Source organism: Carcharhinus amblyrhynchos, chromosome 3 (genome assembly GCF_965287045.1).
Source record: "Carcharhinus amblyrhynchos chromosome 3, sCarAmb.v2.hapA, whole genome shotgun sequence".
Classification (NCBI taxonomy): Eukaryota; Metazoa; Chordata; class Chondrichthyes; order Carcharhiniformes; family Carcharhinidae; genus Carcharhinus; species Carcharhinus amblyrhynchos.
This window is the reverse complement of record NC_137326.1, coordinates 79368372-79388939: the sequence shown is the minus strand read 5'-3', so window position 1 is coordinate 79388939 and position 20568 is coordinate 79368372. Positions and strand designations below refer to the sequence as shown.

The window sequence follows — 20568 nt, the reverse complement described above, 5'->3', positions numbered from 1 at the left end:
GGGTGATTGGTCCTAGATGGGGTCAAGCTTAAATGTTGACAGAATGGCAAGTAAGAGGGAGTGGAGGATATTCCATCACACCCGTTTGTGCCTTTAGATCGCGGATAGATTTTGCAGAGTCAGGGAGTTATTCTCTACAGATTTCCCAGTCTCCGACCTCTTACAGATGCAGTATTTACATGCTGGTCTAGTTCAATTTCTGGTCAATAGTAAAATTCAGCAATGCCATTGAATGTCAAGGGTTAGATCCTCTCTAGCTGGACTTGGTCATCATGTACCATGTGTCACTTAGCACTCATCAGCCCAAATTTGTATATTATCCAGATCTTGCTGCATGCAAGAGAGTATAGGAGTTGTAAATGGTACTGAAAACTGTGCAATTGATAACCATAAATATCCCCACCTTTGACCTTATGATGGAGGGAAATTTATTGATGAAGCAGTGAAGATGGTTGGGCCTAGGGCACTATCTTGAACCCCTGCATCGATGGAAATCATTAGCCTCGAACAATCACAGCCACCTTCCTTTGCACCAAGTATGACTGCAACTAGTGGAGAGGTTTTCGCTCACCATCCCAAACTCTCTTCTCTCACCAATTTCACACTGACTTCATTTTATCTATGTTCCTGGATACCACATATGGTCAAATGCCTCCTGGTTGTGAAAGGAAGTCAGACTCACCTCACCCTTGGAAGCTCTTTTGTTCATGTTTTGACCAAGGCTGCAATGAAGTCTGAGTACAGTGTCCTTGCCTGAACACAAACTGAACAGCAGCCAAGTTGTTGCTAGGCAAGTGCCATTTGATAGCACTGTTGACAACACCTATCACTTGGCTGATAAGAATAGATTGTGCAAACTCTCCACTCACCCATTCTCCCATGTCTGCAAGGGTTTCCTCTCAAAGTACAAAGATGTGCAGATTAGGTGACTTGGCTATGCTAAATTATCCCCTGGTGTCCCAAGATTATAGATTAGGGGGATTAGCAGGGTTACAAGGATAGGACGTGGGTAAGATACTCTGTTAGAGATTCAATACAGACTTGATGGGCCAAGTGGCCTCCTTCTGCACTGGAGGGATTCTATGATTCGAATAGCTTCATAGTCATCATTTGAGACAGGCTTTTCACTTCAGATTTATTTAATGAACTAAATTCAAATTCAGAAACTGCCATGGTTGAGATTCCAGCCAGTGAACTATTCATCCAGATCTCTGAGTTACTAGCCCAGTAATGTACGCATTATGTTGTCACACCCTTGTAACCTCAACTCCAATCCCCCACATGGCCAAATATTTTATTGGCATTCACCATCTCATCTTGCACAGGGAGCCAGGTCATCGAGTGAAACCTAATGCCTGTTGAGTCGCAGTGATCAGAATTGAAATAGAGGAGAGAAAAATTAAAACTGAAAAATAATGTAGTTTCAACTGCACTATTAAAATGTACTATGAGAATTACTGAAAAAAATGATTTCGAATGGCAAAGAGAAACATCAAAAAACTCTCCAAATCAAAGTGAGGGAAGTTTGGTCCATTTGCTTGAATCTTTAAACAAGTTAAGCGTATTGTTCTCAGACTGTTCCAGTGCCTATTCGGGAGCTGATGGTTGCCACCCAATGGCAGGAAGTAGAATGTTTTAGAGAATTTGAGTATTGGAGAAAGAATTGCAGTCCTTGAAGGGTTAATTTGAATGGAGAAACAATACTTCAATACATGCGCAATCACTGAACACAGACACTGGATGATATTGTGTTAACAAGATCCTTTCCTGTGGTTAACTGTTATTGAAGTTTAATACCAGCTGCATAAAAAGCAATAATCAGCTATTTCTAATGCTGAACAGTCAAGTACAAATACTAAAGTGAAAAATGCAAATGGAGTAATATATGTTTTAGCACATTTATGCAGTTGAAACAGATCCCCAGATTAGAATACAAAAATCAAAACAGCAGCAGCATGTTATGTGGCCTTCAGTGCTCCAGAATTTAATAAGATCACGGTTGATCTTGTACCTTAACTCCCTCTTCCCATACGATCCCCAAATCTCATTTAATTCACTTGGTACTAAAAATCACAGGCTTAAACAGACTCAATGACTGACATCCACAATAACCTGGGGTGGAAAATTTCAAAGATTCACAACCCTTTCATTCAGAAATTTCTCCTAATTACAATCCTAAATGGCCTATTTTTCATTCCAAGACTGTGACCCTTAGCTTTGAGCAAACTTGCTCCAGAGAACACTCTACGAACATATAACCTGAAAGCTCCTCAACAATTTTATGTATTTGAATCAGATCACCTTTCATATTTCCAAGCAGGTCCAAACAGATCAACGTGATGTGGGTGAAGAGATTTAGCACGCTTCCCACCTGCGTGAAAGTTTGCTCCTCATTTTGTGTCACACCAACAGCAGCAGCAATGAGAAGAGAAGCCAGTGTATAACCTCCACCTGTTAGTACTCAGCCTCGCTACCTACAGACCTCCACCTTTAAAGTCCTCATGGCAAGACTTGGAAACTGGGTACCTTGGTTCACAGGTATCCAGAGGGATGGCCCTTAGACATGCAGTGTGCAGCCAACTTCGACCTCTCCAGTTGTCTCCAAAGGAATGCAAAGCGCTACAGCACTAGGTGAGTTGCAGGAGTTGTTGAAAAGACAATCAGACATCAGGCCAACCTGATGCTCCATTTAGGATTGTTACTCCTTTAAGCCTTCAGCTTCTGCGAGACATCCACTATTCATCCGTAGCTGATGGTTTGGTTTGTGTGTTCTCATGCTGCGGACAAAGCCCGCAGTAGAGCCAGAAAGTGGACTGGCGTGTAATTAGGTCATCTTTGTTGTAAGTCTTGCATCCAAATTTGTGCCATAGTGTTCTGCATTCCTTTGGAGAGAAGCCCTCCCTTTTTCCTCACTACTTGCTTTCCCTCTCACCACCACCCCCCCGCCCCCCAATCCAGTATTTGCCCAACCCCTTGCCTAGCCCCACAGTTATATACCTGACCTGTAAGTCTCTGAGGTGAATACTGCACTTGGTTTCTTGGGTCCCAATTTACAAAAGCATAGGTATTCAATACTTCAGCAAACAACTCAGGACTTTTTTTTTTGATAGGACATCAATGGCATTTGTTGCCATCTCTAATTGTCCTTGAACTAAATGACTTGCTTGGCCATTTCAGGGGGCAATTAAGAACAAAGGACAGTACAGCACAGCACACGAAAGGCCCAAGCCTGCACCAACACACGGCATCTTCCTAAATCCTTTTCCACTACGCCGTCTGTATCACTATTCCCAGGCTATTCAAGTATCTGTCAAGATATTTCTTAAAGGTTGCCACTGTATCTGCTTCTACCACCTCCTCTGACAGCGCATTCCAGGCACTTACCACCTGTGTGTAAAAAAAAACTGGCCTCTCATATCCTTTAAACTTTCCCCCCTTTTACCTTAAATGTTGCCCCTAATAATTGACATTTCTACCCTGGGGAAAAAAGTCAACCGTATTATTGTGAGTCTGAAGTCATAAGTAGGTCAGACCAGAAGGTTATCTCAGATTGCAATGTGATCTTAACCAGTTGGGCCAGTGGGCTGGCGAATGGCAGATGGAGTTTAATTTCGATAAAGGAGGTGATGCATTTTGGTAGATCGAACAAGGACAGGACTTACTCAGTTAGTGGTTAGGATGTTGGGGAGAGTTACAGAACAAAGAGATCTAGGGGTACAGGTTCATAGCTCCTTGAAAGTGGAGTCACAGATGGACAGAGTGGTGAAGAAGGCATTCAGCATGCTTGGTTTCATTGGTCAGAACATTAAATACAGGAGTTGGGACGTCTTGTTGAAGTTGTACAAGACATTGTTAAGGCTACACTTGGAATACTGTTCTCAGTTCTGGTCACCCTATTATAGAAAGGATATTATTGAACTAGAAAGAGTGCAGAAAAGATTTACTGGGATGCTACCAGGACTTGATGGTTTGTGTTACAAGGAGAGACTGGGACTTTTTCTCTTGAGCGTAAGAGGCTTAGGAGTGATCTTATAAAGGTTTCTAAAATAATGAGAGGCATAGATCAGCTTGATAGTCAATATCTTTTCCAAAAGGTAGGTTATAGAGATCTAAAATTAGAGGGCATAGGTTTAAGGTGAGAGAGGAGAGATACAAAAGGGCTCAGAGGGGCAAATTTTTTTGTTTTTACACAGAGGTTGGTGATTGTCTGGAACAAGAGGTAGTAATAGAGGTGGGTACAATTTTGTATTTTAAAAAGCACTTAGACAGTTACACAGGCATTGAGGAATATGGGCCAAATGCGGACAATTAGAACTAGCTTAGGGATTTAAAACAAAAAGGGGGCATGGGCAAGTTAAGCTGAAGGGCCTATTTCCATGCTGTAAACCTCTATGACTTTATGACCAGATAAGGATATGGCAGATTTCCTAAAGGTCATTAGTGAACCAGATGCACTTCACAACAATCGATAATAATTTCATGGTGTTATAGAGACAAGCTTTATATTTCAGATTTTATCAACTGAATTTAAATTCCATCAGTTGTTGCGGTTTGAACCTGTGTCACCAGAACATTAGCCTTGGTTTTTGGATTACTAGCCCAGTGACAATACCACTACACCACAATCTCTCCAGCAAAGAATGCATGTGAAAGACAGTAACATTCAAAGCAAAGGACAATATCAGTTTGTATAGTGGCTATATTTACCTGTGCTGGTGCGGTGGGATAAGCTGTGTAGGGTGGGGGGGCAGAGGCATAACCAGCCTCATCCAGAAGCATTTCAGGGCCAAGGTTCTGTAATCAGTCACAAGTTTCATTCTTAAAATTCACTGAGACTAAAATTTAGTTAATGTAACAAATTCTACAGCCAAAACATAAGCATGTTAAAAATATCAAAAAGTCCAATGACAATCTTAAAAACCACAACCAGTTACTGTAACAGACAGCTCACAGTTACTGTATATCTCATGGATAAAGCTCATAAATGTTTTGCACATAAATCACAATGGAGAATCAGTGGATAAGATACTTGAGCTACAGTATGAAATTACTCATATGATCACCAGCCAACAGGTCCTATGTACACGAGCAGTGCTAGCCACTCCCCTGTGTACACTATGTTTCTCCTGTTAAGAGTCCTACCATTTTGTTTTACCTCAGCCAAGTCCATAACTGATTTCACAGTCCCTCAATGGAGGGGGAATGCCCAGGGTTACTACTTATAGAGCTTGGATGTTGGGAGAGCACAGCCTCATATTCATGGTAAAAAGAGTTAGCTGACACCCGTCAACTAGCTTCATTAATGAGCTGAGAGCACTCGGCAAAATTAGCGTGTGTCCGGGCTGCAACCAACAATGGAGCCACGTGCCTGAAGGAGTGGAAAGTAGAAGAGGGAAAACAAAATGTCTACTGAGAAAAGGCATAGAAAGTGGGAGATATTTATAGCGCAAGATGAGGGAATGAAAGATGATTCATAGTCCCAAAAACAAGGGAGAAGGCTGCTAATGGCAGTCCTTAGAGTGAATAAAAGCTGTGAATGGCCAAACGGCAGAGAAGCTGAAGTGCAAGGGTAAACTGTGACCTGTGACAGATGAAGATGTCAGGTGAGGCAGGGCGAAGGGGGAAGTAAAACTGAGAAAAAAGGGGAGAAAGACAAGGAAAGGGGCAATAAAATAGGGGAAAGAGTAGGGGGGGGAAGACAAGTAAAAGGTTTTTATCCAGTATTTTACTGAGAAGTGTTTCGCTATGCTGACAGCCCACTGTGTAATAATAGAGAGATGCCTGACAAAACGGCTTGAAAGAGCAAGCTTTAGGAAGTATTTTGTGTCACAAGTCTTTGATGATTCCCACATACTCCTATTACTCATTACCCAAAGCAGATTCTGATTCTCTACTCACCAAGTTTATCTGCGCCTCTTGAAGAGCAAGTTTCCAGGCCCTGCATAAACCATGAACAAAGCCATTAACACACAGTTCAAGAACAAAATCAGGTAATATTCCACATGAGCAGCTAAAATACAAGAAATTCATTATTGATTAAACCTTTGGTAATTAGTGCAACATTCAGATATGAAAAATTTCAACTCTCATACCTCCAGTGGTGTAGCTCAAATTTAGTCAGGAAGGGCACAGTGTATTAAAAGGGCAGGAATGTTATACTATTTAACATTCCTGTTGCTCAGTCGCTTCCCCTCCCCGCATCCCCCACTCTCCCCGCCAAAAGTCAAAGTCTAACTGCTGCAGATAAACACAGTTTCTGAAGAAAAGCTCAACCTGAAGTCCATTGACATCCTGATCACACAACAGTCACTCAGCTACAATTTGCAGTATCCCTCGTGGAAAAGAGGCAAGGGGGCACGAGCAGCCTGCGAGAGAGTGTATGCAAGAGAGAGACTGAAGTGCAAGTGAGTGAGACTGAAAGCAATACAACTGAGCGAGAGAAAACAGGAGAGAGAGACAGAATATTAAAAGTGAGAAAGAGAGATTTTATGTTGAGACTCCAACACCAGGACCAAATCAAGCTTTTCACAAAAATGTAAACTTACAGACAGTCATCAGCACTCTCAGCACACAGGTTGATGGTTCTTTCATCCCTGCACAGAATCTGGAGTAAACAATCTCTAGGTTTTCCTTCTGGAGGATGGATATCTAATTTGGGAATAAATAATAACTGAAGCCAACACACAATCCAAACAAAACTAAAGTGAACTATTTCACTTACACAGCAGGCAGCTCAAGACTCTTCCTGTCTGGTATCCACTCAAGTGTTTATACAACAGGTTAAAATCTGTTTTCATTGCAAATCTTCAGAAAATGCACAAACAAAAAAATCTCAGGAAATAACAGTCCCAACTGACTTTCAGTGACACCAATTATTTGGTTTTATTAGAGTAGGTTTAAAATCAGCCAAAATCCAATGTGGCAAAGAAAAATCCTTCCAAACGGCTAACTGGACCAGCCCCAAAGTAATCCAAATTCAAAGGCAGGATTTTGAAAGTGCAGCAACTTTTGAGTTCAGCACAGTTAAACCGCTATTGGACCATGTGGCAAATATGGCCGATTGTTCAAGTTGTGTTACAAATTATTATAGAATCCCTACAGTGCAGAAGGAGGCCATTCAAGTCTGCACCAACCACATTCCCATCCAGACCCTATTCCCATAATGCCTCATATTTACCCTGCTAATCCCCTGACACTAGGGTCAATTTAGCATGGCTAATCAACCTCACCCACAGATCTTTGGACTGTGGGAGGAAACCAGAGCACCCGGAGGAAACCCAGACACGGGGTGAATTTGTAAATTCCACACACAGTGAATCAAGGCCTCAGAATTGAATCCAGGTCCCTGGCACTGTGGGTCAGCACTGCTAACCACCGTGCCACCCACCGTAACACTTTGACAGAGTGATGACAATATCAAGCTACATAGGAAGTTGCATGATATAAAACAACGATAGATGGGGCAGCTTTCTAATAAACTTGAAATAGGAAAATTAATAGCAAATGCAATGTGATCACAGGGCTGACTAAAAGCCTCTGTCAGATTGAAGTTGATAAATTTGAAGTACCTCGGCACTCATTTCCAGATCGGATGTTAATGCTATCAATTTTCATATGGATCTTATCTTCCATGTCTTCTCGCAACTGATCATCATAGTAAAGGAGCTGGCCATTGGACCACAGGTCAAACCAGTTGTTCTTCCATCGCTTTAGAATAGTACCTGAAACAATAGAAATTCAATTGCTGAAGCTTTCCTTATCAGTTCTGCTTACTCAGGACCAAACAGCCATGAAACGTTTAGTCCAAGAGGCTGTGAAGAACCTAACATGCAGTACAATGACAGTCCCGTCAAGGGTACAAGAATAATGTTCCAAACCAACTTGTCTCGCTCATCCATCCATGCTTACCACTTCAATACCAATCTTCCCAATATTTCGGTGATACTCCCATTCCAACCTGTAAAATGTACAATCATAGAATTCCTACAGTGCAGGAGGCCATTCAGCCCAACAAATCTGCACCGACTCTCCAATAAAAAGGCACTACCACTAAAAATGAGTAACCTGACAGGTTGTTAGTAACAGTTTGCATGGGTGGGCGCAGGACAGAGAGCATATAGGCTTGTTTTAGAATCATACTCATCTTTATAATAAATGCACTGTTAATGGAAGATGTATCGCACAGCTGCCACTGGTGAACTATAACATCACCTTCAAATGAGATCTTTCCAAAAGGTTCAAGAGTGGCAATTGAAAAAAGTGTAAAAACAAGGTCCCAATAGTTCTCCAAATAACCCAATGGAAGTGATAATACACCAGTATAGAGAGGCCTGGATATCACAGACTTTCAATTAGTGCTGACCCAGAAGCAGAGCCTTTGATTAAGGCAGAGCTAGATAGATTCTTGATTAACAAAGAGTTAAAAGGTTAAGGGGGACAGGCAGGAAAGTGGGGTAGAAGTTACAATCAGCCATGATCTTACTGAATGGCACAGCAGGCTCGAGAGGCTGAGTGGCCAGCTCCTACTCCTAAATTTGAATGTTTGTATGTCCCAGAGCCAAGTATCTAATGATAGAGGGACACAGAAAGAAACAAAGATTTCCAGTGGAAGTTATTAGGATTTGAATATGTCTAAGCTTTAAAACCTCTGACTTAGAGTAGTTTAGAATGCTTGGTACCAATCAAAGCTGGTTTAAGTTCTTTTCTCCAATCAATGCTACCACAGCGCTCAATCTGCAGTTAAACATCATTATCGCTTTACATCAGATTGATAAGTACAACTCACTCTGCCGCAACAGCCACCCACTCTTAACATAGGCCATGTCTGGAACAAAAAAAGGATCTGTGGAAAGAAATGGAAAAGATTCAAAATGAGAAAAATAAAGCCCTGCATTGTTGTATAATAAAATTTAAAAGGCATGTGAAAACATAAAGCAGGGAGAAGCATACATTTTTATAACAAACAACAACTTGCAGTTTATTTCGAGTGAATCAATCGGGAAGCTGTAAAGCTACAAAACTGTAAGCCAGAACTAAAAAAAAATCAGCAACTGGCACAGTACAAAGAGAGAAAATACAGGAGACAACACTTGTCCTTTTAGCACCTCTCCCCTCAGCATCCAAGGCCCAAAACGTACCTTCCACGTGAATCATCTTTCAAATGACTGCACTGTATTTGCTATTCATAACGTGGTCTCTACATTAGAGAATGAATGCAGATTGGGTGACCACTTTGGAACAGCTATATTCTGCCCACAATCATAAACCCCAGCCTCTGAAGACCCATGTTTTTAATTTTCTCACGCTGATATCTCTGTTCTTGGCCTGCTGCACTGTTCCAGTGAAGCTCAAAGCGAGCTTCAGGAACAGCATTCATTCAATTTGGAACTTTGAGTCAACACAGTTTCAAAGAATTAACGCTACCTCAGTTTTATTTCCTTTACTTTGCTTCTTGTTTCAGCCAGCATCATGCCTGTTCTAGCACATCTTATTGTTTCTTTTCTTTCCCCATCACCATTCCCATTGGCCCGGAGAAGACTGACTTTTCTCTCATTCCTCTCTTCCTATCACAAATCTTTCTTTTGTCCTTGTCCCAGCCAGCCTTTGCTCAAAATCTATTACATCTTAAAATTTTCCCAGTTCTGATGAAAGGTCACACACCTGAAATGTTAACTCAGTTTCTTTAACCACTCAGATGTTGCCTAACCTGCTGGGTGTTTTCTCCAATATTTGTTTATTTTTCAGATTTTCAGCTTCTGCAGTATTCTGCTTCACATACAAGAGAAAGCATGATAAAATAAAAGGGTGTCTCATTTGATTGTGGTGTTACTGACTGCAAATACACTTCTTTTAAAAAATACTAGCTGCAACATATTGGATGCTTTACAAGTGATCCACATGGATACTTTTTGAAACAATACGGTTTGTATAATTATAACCTCTTGACAGTGTATTCAACTACTGAAACAAAAAGTCCAATTTCTTCTCGACCTTGAAGAAGCCATTTTAGTTAAAACTTTTTTGATGGCAGGGGAATGGCGCCAAGTTACCTTCAGCATCACAGGCAGGGATATACTTCATTTCCAGCCATCTCCTTAGCATTCCCTCCCTTACAACAGTCTCAGTGTACCTACATCACTCTGTTCAAGGCAGCAGCTCATCATCAACTCTCTCAGGGGCATTTAGGGAAGGACAATAATAGGGACCACACCAGCGATGCCCACATCCCTTTAGAGTGTGAAGACAATATTAGCTTTGCAACTATGCGGTTCACCTAGTCACGACAATAATTATCAAGAGGCAACCATATGGCATGGGGTTAGAGTTGCACGTCATCTGGATTCGGGCGGCACGATAGCACAGCAGTTAGCACTGCTGCTTCACAGCTCCAGGGACCTGGGTTCGATTCCCGGCTTGGGTCACTGTCTGTGTGGAGTTTGCACCTTCTCCCCGTGTCTGTGTGGGTTTCCTCCAGGTGCTCCAGTTTCCTCCCACAGTCCAAAGATGTGCAGGTTAGGTTGATTGGCCATGCTAAAATTGCCCTTAGTGTCCTGAGATGCATAGGTTAGAGGGATTAGTGGGTAAATATATAGGGGGGGGGTAGGGCCTGGGTGGGATTGTGGTCAGTGTAGACTCGATGGGCCAAATGGCCTCTTTCTGCACTGTACAGTTTCTATGATTCTATGGATGCAGTAAGGATGACAGATTATACTTCTGAAATAAAGCAGGTCAAGCATACCGGCACACCACAAAAACAGAACGTGAACCCAGCAGCAGTGACAATACAGCAGAGAACAAAACAGAAGTAGAAATTCTAAAAAGAGGAAGTCATATCTTAACTAACACAGAGGAAGCAGCAGCAGAACATGAGTTTTTAAGGCTAGTATACAGGATATTCTTTAATATACTGCCTTGTGTGTTTAGTACTTTTAACATCTAACCACTTAGTTCAAGATTCCGTTTGGAGGCAAGGAAATGAGATCAGGGACAAAAATAAAAACATCTGAAATGATGCAACACAAGGGAAGGCACTAACTGGTAAATGCTTGGGAAACTTCTCCAGATCAACCCAAGGGCAGGTTTAGCTTATACCTTTTTTTTGTTACAGCACTTTGTGCAAGTAGGAAAAAAAGGAATAGCCAAACCAGATACAAATAATATAATCTGGATTATGCTGTCAGAGTGTGTGTGTCTGGATTACAGCACGTGGGAGTTTATGGACTGCCTCAAGCAAACACATCAGGAGATGTTTCCATCGCAAACTCTCTGGCTGAGTCATCAACTGGAAACACCAGCACATGTGGGAGAGCTGGAGGCAGTGTTGGAGAAACTAATCCTAACCAACACATACAAATGCATTTGCGACCTGTGAAGCCAAGAATAAAAAGACTGGCTGCAGGATATCCAACATGCAGACTATGGTACCTTAAAGGAGGAGATAGTCTGATGTGCGAAAGTATAATGCGGTAGCTGTAAGGGATGCAATACTTAGGTGATAGATACCTTGGTAAGCAGGGTTGAGAGTCCCATGTGGTATGTCGGCTACCTGGTACCAGGGTAACGAACATCTGAAATCTGCTTGAAAGAATATTTGAGTGGAAACAGGAGACTCCTGTACTGTGATTAACATTGGGACTAAGAACATAGGGAAGAAAAAGCACTGGGAACCAGGAGCTTAGAATCGTAGAATTCCTAGAGTAGTACGAAGCCATTTGTCCCACTGAGTCTACACCGACTGTCTGAAAGAACTTCCTACCCAGATCCTCCCCTCTGCCCTAACCCCACAAACCCATGCATTTATCATGTCTAATCCACTTAATTTAGGCATCTTTGAACATTAAGGGGCAATTTAGTATGGTCAATCCACCCAACCTGCTCATCTTTGGACTGTGGGAGGAAACCAGAGCACCCAGAAGAAACCCACACAGATAGGAGGAGAATGCGCAAACTCCACACAGTCACCCAAGGCCAGAGTTGAACGTGGGTCTCTGGTGTTGTGAGGCAGCAGTGCTAACTACTGTGCTGTCATGCTGTCTTTAAATTAAAGGAGTTCAAGGTTTGCAACTTTCAGATGATTATCCAATACATAAGAAAATTAACCTAGGGATAGGCAGAGGAGCAAGTGAGTGATGGAGTGGTGTGGGAAAGAAAGGTTCTATTTTACAGGGAGCTGGTACCACTATTGTGATAGAAAGGAATCCACCTAAACTGGGCTGTGATCGGAGTCCCATCAGACTGGATAAATAGGGCTGTCACAAGAACTTTAGACTAGGAACCAATGGAAAAGGCAGTATCAATAATACCTGCAAAACAAAAACAAATGAAAGGGAAGAGTGTAACAGCCAGAAGTTGTGCTTGAGATTTTGCAGGTATAAGGAAAACAAAAATAAGTGGTTAAACCAAGACAGAATTTTAAAGAGCACAGGAAAGGTCAGGGTGTGTAGCTCAAATAAGCACACAAACGTACAGAGCAGAAGGAACAAACTGAATAGATTGCAATTTAATCTGGAGAATATAACAGTAGCCATTATTAAGACACGTCTACAAGATGGTCAGAACTAGGAACTAAATATAAACAGGTTATAAAAGTCAACAAGAAGGATAGGGAAATGGCATTGGAAGGGGAGTAGCTGTCGTGAATTAAGGATAAAATTATTTTGATGATGAAGGATATAACAAGAGGGATGTATGCAGTGGAGACTTCATGGGCAGAATTAAGAAACAGAAAACAATTTAAGGCTGTAGTGAAAGTTGTGTACAGGCCTGTACAGTTGTACAATAGTTGATTGTATTAATGCAGAGATTAGACAAGTAGAAAAGGCTGAAGAGTTAACAGGGGATTTTAACTTTGATACAAACGTATGAATTAGGAGCTGAAGGAGGCCATTCAACCACTCGAGTCTGCTCCACCATTCAATAAGATCATGGCTGATCAGATTGAGACCTCAATGCCACCATCTTTCCTACCCCCGATGACTTTTGACTCCCTTTTCATCTAGCGTTATACAAGCAAGCTTCAGCACGTTTAAGAGGTAGTAAACTTCCTGAGTGTGTCCAGAATGTTTTTTTTTTAATTCTTTCATGGGATGTGGGCATCACTGGCAACATCTGTAACTGCACTTGAACTGAATGGCTTATTCAGTTAACAAAGAGTCAAACACATTGGTGTGGGACTTGAGTCACAAGTAGGCCAGACCAGGCAAGGATGACAGATCTCTTTCCCTAAAGGGAATTAGTGAACAGCAATCAATGATAGTCTCACTAATGACGGTCAGGAAACTAACTTTCAATTCAAGATTTTATTTAACTGTATTTAAATTCAACCAAGAGCCGTGATGGGATAAGAACTCATGTCCCTCTGGATTACTGGTTGAGTGATGCTACTACTATGCTACCCTCTCCCCATTTGCAGCAATATGCCCCAGGCAAGGGGAGGGAATGGCATATTAAATTTAATGAGTGACAAATCAGATTTAGTTAACTGCCTACCAATGTACAAATTTTTAATCGAATAGCAACTGATCTCAAAATGGTGTTCAAAAGGAGGGGGAAATGTGAAACAGCTACTAAGATTCTACATTTAGGTGAAGCAGACTTGAACCCAATGAGAAAGATTGCCAACAGACAATGGACAAAATGACAGAGCAGTGGGAAGTGTTCAAAAGAGATACAGAAATAGTTTAGCATCTGTCTATTAACAGCAGCAAAAACTCAATTCATCCAATAAGTGCATTTAATCACCAAGTCCATACTGTTGAATTTTGCTGTTCAGAAGGATGTTCATGCAGGCAAGTTGCCAACATTTCCATACTCATTTCATTGTCCTTCCCTCCTCCCTCAAGCATCATTTGTTTCAACTATTTATCCTCCAAGGATACAAAAGTTCTAAGGGGCTATGGCTCTCGCCAAAAAACAGCCATGGACAACTGGTGAGTGGACAAACAGCATAAACACAAGACTAAGCAAACAAAATGTACAAAGAGAAAGGTGACTAGAAGAGGGACAAAGGATGATTAAAAACAGATAGCGAGAGTTATAAAAAGAACGTGAAAAGAAACTTGGAAGGGATATCAAAAACAACAAAAAGCTTTTACAATTGCATTAGCTAAAAGAAGTTGTTCAGGAGCATTTTGAGGCTCCTTAAAATCTGATAATGGTGACATTTTTCAAAATGGCTGATACGTTGAATAATTATTTGGCATTTGTAGTGGAGCAGTTCAGCTTGCCGGAATTCCCAAGGAATTTAAATAGGGACTCGCCAAGAGTATAAGTATAAGCAAAATAAGAATCAAGAAAATAACTTTTTAAATGGAGATTAATAATGATTTTGTTAAATCAACAATATTAAGGAATATGGGATAAAACGGGTTTAGAACGAGGTTGGAGATCAGCCATGCTTTCATTGATAGGCAGAACAGACTGGAGAGGCAAAATGGGCTTCTATTCCTATGTTCCATGACAGATAGATGTCAGTAAGGCAGTTGAGTGCTTTCATGGTCATTTTTGCTTGCTGCCCACAAATGAACTGAAACAAATTCAGTTGTGTAGCTGTTACAATGAGGCTTGAACTCATAACTTCCGGGTTACAAGTCTAACGTCATAATCACCACACTATTTGGGCACTTTCCTTCAACATAATGGGCTTGGCTAGTCTTCATCTATGCCAAAAAAAATTACATTATGAAAGAAAATTATAGACATCCAATTCCAAAAAGCAGATTCTATCGCACAATATGTCACAATGGTCAAAATTTGTGTGACTTTTGAGTATTAACGCATCCACAGTTCCTCATCCAGATGGCCCAGATCCAAACTTGGGCCTCAGAAACTAAATTCCTCAGTTAACGTCCTCTTCTCAACTATGGGCAACTGAATATAACTGGAAAGAAAAACAGTTGTGACAGAAACAAAATCTATGATAAACGTCCCTGAACGCACTGTTGTCCTCTCACTCACAAACAGGGGAGAAATGGTAGCACACACTGTTCAACAGGGGCACTTTGATATTCAAAGTTTTACATGAAGTTGTACTTTTCCAGAACTTTCCACAATCAACTTTCCAAGTTGAGCATCTTTTTTGCACGCTCACATCCCACGAAGCAATTTTTTTAAAAAAAAAGCACCTTTCATAATCTAAAGAAAACCAAAAGCAGTTTTCAACCAATTGAGAAATCACTGTCAAAGGAAGAAACAGAGCAGCCACTTCGTGCATAGCAAGCTCCCACAAACAGCAATATGTTAAAGACCAGGTACGGCCACGTAGGTTGAGGGACGTTCCCACTTGTAAACAATGAGACTTGTAAATGGCCTCCGGAGATGCTGACTGATAAAGTGAGATGCTTTCTGAACAGATCTTAGTGGTTAGGTTGTAATGAAGTTCCTATGGTTTGGAGCTCACAGCCACTATCTTACTTCAGGCAATTTCCCACCTTCCATTTACGCAGCAGTGGCTGCATCATCCATACCCTGTGCTGATAAGGTTCACTGCTGAAGGAGGTCAATGAGGAAACTCTACTGTTAAGTCAGCAATTAGGTCTTTTTTTAAATTGCAGCACACATCCCACAATTGTGTCCTTCTGGAGAGTGATTTATTACCAGCTGGATGAATATTACATTCCCCAAAAATATCAGCATAATTTGAAGCTTTTATTTCAGGTCCAATTAAATTCTTTTTTGAAAACTGCCCGAGATAGTGGTCAGTTCAAAGATTCATCTGGAAGGCAGCACATCCCATGGCACAGGACTTCCTCAGTAATGCACAAGCATCATGTCCTAAAATTTCTGGAGTGGGTCTTGAATCTTCTAACACAAAGGCAGGATTGCTATCACTGAGCTAAGGCTAAAACCCATGTCCCAAATTCTGAACCCAAAAATGCTGCTGCCCGCCCATGTTTTTATAAACCTACACTCTCAAAGAAAGATGCATCTAACCACCAAGGACTGCATCCATCAAAAGTCTTCAGCACCACCTCACAAATTCTTTTATAAGAGGACTAGCTGCTTGGAAATGCAGGACTGACAGATTAGAATAAATTGTTTACGTGGAGTGCAATACCAATGCAGAGGATATTAAGGCCAGTTTGCGTTCAACATTCTAGTTTTCCATGAAACTACAGCCTCCACTTGTTTTAGTTTCCTGAAAGAGGTTTATTTTCCCAGGACTCAAAGACAATTGTTAGCTTTTTTTAAAAAAAAGTAGTACAACTATTCTTGAAACAAAACTTTTAGGAAAAAAAAGCCTCTGGACTTGAATTTTGAATGCAAAAACAATCCATCTGTCCTGCAATCTGATTGCTAGTAAAAACTTTCCCTATATTTTTAGTTTACTTCAATCATTTTATTTCTCAAGCTCAAGTCTCCCTGCATGAAAACACAGCTTGCGTGTGCACAATCTGTTGACCAACCTACATCCTCCTGAAGCCTTTTATAGTCTACCCTCTATTTCCCAAACTTCCAATGTATTGTAGCTGCAGATTTTGACACCGTGGACCCAACATGTCAGACATAAATCCAAGATCCTATATTCAATTTGCAAGAACTGAACAATAAATTTATAGCTCACTGATTTTATGCAGTTTTGGTCTCTTTTATTGAGGAAGGACATTCATACTAAAGAGTGAGTGCAGTGAAGGTTTATCATACTGATTCACAAGAAACTGAGTTGATTAAGACTATGTTCACTCATTTGGGGGGGGGGGGGGGGGGGGGGGGGGGGTGGTATCTCATAGAATCCAGTGAAGGGTAGATGGAGGAAGGACATTCTCAATGGTAGGCAAAGTCTGAGGATAAGGATAAACCTTTTAGGACTGAGATGAGGAGAAATTTCTTCACCCAGAGTGGTAAGTCTATGGAATTTGCCACCACAGAACACAGTTGAGGCCAAAACATTACATGGTTTCATGTAAGAGTTAGCTACAGCACTTGGGGAAATGGAACAAAGGATATGGTGATGTGGTGTGGTGGGGGAAGCAGGATCAGGCTATTGCACTGGATGATCTGCCATGATATTGGTGGAGCAGGCTCAAAAGGGCTTTCTTATGTTTAAAATATTCAAAATATGAAATTGATTTTCAGCTCAAGCATTCAGCCATGTCAACCACCGGTAAGGGCACACGTTCTCTTTCTCCAAAAATCATATAGAACTAATGCTGATGTTTGAAACTGTACTCAAAATGCCAATGGGTCACAATAATAAGTTTTAATGCCATGCTAGAGTTGATTTTTGAGTTCCAGATTAAGTGAGGAAAATCTAAGAGCCAGTTACAGTAAAAAGGAAGTGATAAATTAATAGCTGCATTTGGGACATTGGGGCAAGTCACATTTGGATCAGGGATGGAGAGTTTGATTCTGAATTGGTCTTGAGTCATGACTGATCGACATGTGACTCATGCTGGCACAGAGTCAAAGTGCATTCCATCTCCCCACTGACATCATTCAATCAGCCAGATTGAAAGGTTGGCTTGATGATAAACAATGGTAGTGGTTATAATGTTTACACCATGCATTAAATAATACAAAACCAGATCAACAATTATTTATTGAGAATGAAACCGTAAACTGGTCCAGGTGATACCATGGTGAACTGTTTTTTCCTCAGTTTGCACCTGACTCCTATCATTACATCAGTTCCATGAAATATATAAAAAAAAATCTCCATCATCCTGTGTTAGTGTTTATCACTGGATTAATAATTTACTAGAGGGAGGCTATTGGACAGGAAGTGGTGGGGAGATTAGAATTATTTGTTTCTGTAGTCAGACTCACATGACACTGTCACAGATGACGATAGCCAAGTACAAAACAGGAACAAACGCTCTTTCTTTCCTCCTCCCTGCATCACAATAAAGCTCCATCAAGCCCGTGCCAGTGTTTAGAGGCACAGGAGGAGGTCAATAAGCCCCCGGAGCCTGGAGGGGATAGATAGTCCATTTTGAAGTGCGCCCAGAAAACGCAAATTCAAAAAGATCAGTTAGCAGGTGCAAGAAAGACCTATTTTACGAGTCGGCTGGACAAACGGGTACATAAATACAAATCCTGCTTTCACATCCTCTTACTGCTGTCGATGCGCAATGATGGGGGATGCCGGGCTAGGGGTATTGGAAGTAGAAACAAAACCCACATACAATAAAAAGCCCTTTACCAACTGGGCGCGCTGTGAGGCCGGCTCACTTCTGATACAGTTCCAGCTGCGAGAATAAATTGATACAAGCGGGAACATTCCAAACTGGAACGTTGACACTCCAAATAGAACGCCGTGTTACCATTCAGCGTTCCATTCCGGCTGAGGCTGCCTCTCACTCAGCTGCGACTTACCCTCTATCACTGCCCAAATCCAACCGCCACTCTCAACCTTTAGCTCAACTTGTGGCGTTTCACTTATGACAAGTCACGTCCTCCCCCCGCGGCTGCTGTGTCCTCTGGGAGTTGTAGTCTGCGCCACTCAGCTCCCTCTTTGCCGCCAGCTATAGGGAGACTACATTTCCCAGCCATCGTCGCGGGACCTTCCTTCCTGGTTTTTGTTTGTTGGGGTGGATCGTGGGGAGTCTGATGACGATGTTTTTGGTTCCAGCTCACTCAGTGGCATCAGTGATAAAAAGCCTTCAGGAGGTGTTTATATTTGTTGGAGTGTTTTTTTTCCCCCAAGAGAAAACTTATCTGAGGCCTCCATCGTTTTGCTGGAGCTGTAAATACCTTCCTTAAAGATGCATTCCAGGACAAGCATGCTAGGGAGGAGGGGATAGATGGTTCTGTTGGTAGATTTAGATGAGGAAGATGGGAGGATTGGAGCATCAACAATGGTGTGGCGTGATTGGGCTGAACAGCCTGTTTCTGTACTGTACACCCAATGCAATCTATTAAGGAAGTGGATGAGGGATTCAGATGTTTCATGGATAAAAACACATTTCTGGAAATGTGGGATAAGAGCAATCTATCTTCATGACCCTATGATGGTATTCAATTAAGATACACCAAGTAGTGAAATATTTCACTTGAATCAGGAGAGAAAGTAGAATCACTTAGAAGTTCTTATTGAGCAGTGTTAAAGCTGGCTAAAGGTGCCAGTCAGAAAAATACTCATCAATATTCAAATGCCGACCACTTGAAGGCTAGTAAATATAGCCCTTTCCAATCTGTCACCCAAGGTATCTATGGTGGCACTCAGAGCTTCTGGGCCAGATGAATAGCTAGGGGCTAAATTAAAAATACAGAACTAAAATGAACTATCTGGATTACAATCTGAGCCAAAAGCAAATTGGCATTCGATCAGAGAGTTAATTGACAAGGGAGAAAAGGGTATTGATTCATGGGCACTGGTATGTGGAAAAACTACTCCACCTGAACTGTGCTGGAGCAGTTTAATAGTGAATCAAATAACTAGGTTGGTAGAGAGGGCTTTAAATAGCAAGAGGGAAGGGTTCACGTAAAGGGAGATTTGGAAAGTTAAAGAGAAAGGACAAGGCAATAGTGCTGGGTAATGATACAGCTATTGATCACCAGAATGTGACAGGAAGTGGCAGAGTGTACAAACAGAACAGTGCACCTGCAAATAAGGTCAGAGTAAAGAATAGTGGTTAAAAATACAGAATTAAAGATTCTTTATCTAAAAGCACATAGTATTAGCAACAAAATAGTTGAATTGATTGCAGAAATGGGAATAATTGAATAAGATATGATAGCTATTTTAGAGACATGATTACAAGATGACCAAAACTGGGACCTGAATATTGAAGTATATTTGACATTTTAGAAAGGACGGGGGGAAAGGAAATGGTTGGGGGGTAGCTCTGTTAATAATGAGAAATGATCTTGGTTCAGATGATCAAGATGTCAATCAGTTTGTGCGGAAATAAGACATAGCAAAGTAAAGAAGTCACTGGTGGAATTATTTCATAGGTCCCCTGGCAGTAACTATACAGTAGGACAGGGTAGTATTTTCCACAAACTGCTCCACAAAATGACAATTCAATAGCATGTCCTTTTTTTTCAGCAATACTTGATTGGATTTGATTTATTATTGTGTCATGTATTAGCATACAGTGATGACTTTCAATAGATCGCAGCGAGATAGCTACTCTGCTACTTACGAAACCCTGAGCCAGAATCGGGTCGTCTACGAATGTTTTAGCACCACGTTCCCAACGAGGAGAGTACTACAAAGGGACTATTTCTTTTAATCAATCCATTTTTACTCCTGTCTTAATCTGACAAATATATTTTGGCCGAGGACCACACATTCCTTTTCAGTTCCATTCAATTCTGCTTTCTTATTGTAGAATAATAGAAACATTACACGTCACAGGAGGAGTTTATTTGATCTGTCTTGTCTGTGCTAGCTTTCTGTGAGAGCAACTCGGCTAGTCCCCTATAGCCGAGTATATTTTTCTCTTCAGATATTTGCCCAATTTCTTCATGAAAACCACTATATGTCCAGTCTCCATCACACTCTCAGCATGTGTGTTCCGAAAGATTTTTCCTCATCTTACTTTTGGTTCTTTAGCAATTTTTCTCCTCAACACACCTTCCTCTCTGTTCATTGTACTATTGCTATCTTTGTTTTTAATAAGATAA

The 20568-nt window shown here is 41.2% G+C and overlaps 1 protein-coding gene across 1 annotated transcript in view; it reads right to left on the bottom strand.

The window, feature by feature from the left end:
- plekhb2 (pleckstrin homology domain containing, family B (evectins) member 2) overlaps positions 1 to 18395 on the bottom strand; it is a 33609-nt gene extending 15214 nt beyond the window's left edge. The window contains exons 1-6 of the mRNA XM_080185436.1: positions 18313 to 18395; positions 8786 to 8842; positions 7569 to 7721; positions 6546 to 6648; positions 5899 to 5938; positions 4708 to 4794 (exon numbers count right to left, since the gene is read on the bottom strand). Coding sequence (XP_080041562.1) covers positions 4708 to 4794; positions 5899 to 5938; positions 6546 to 6648; positions 7569 to 7721; positions 8786 to 8822 — 420 coding nt within the window. The 5' untranslated portion in view covers positions 8823 to 8842; positions 18313 to 18395. The remainder of the gene's footprint in view (positions 1 to 4707; positions 4795 to 5898; positions 5939 to 6545; positions 6649 to 7568; positions 7722 to 8785; positions 8843 to 18312) is intronic.
- Between the last annotated feature and the right edge of the window lie 2173 nt (positions 18396 to 20568).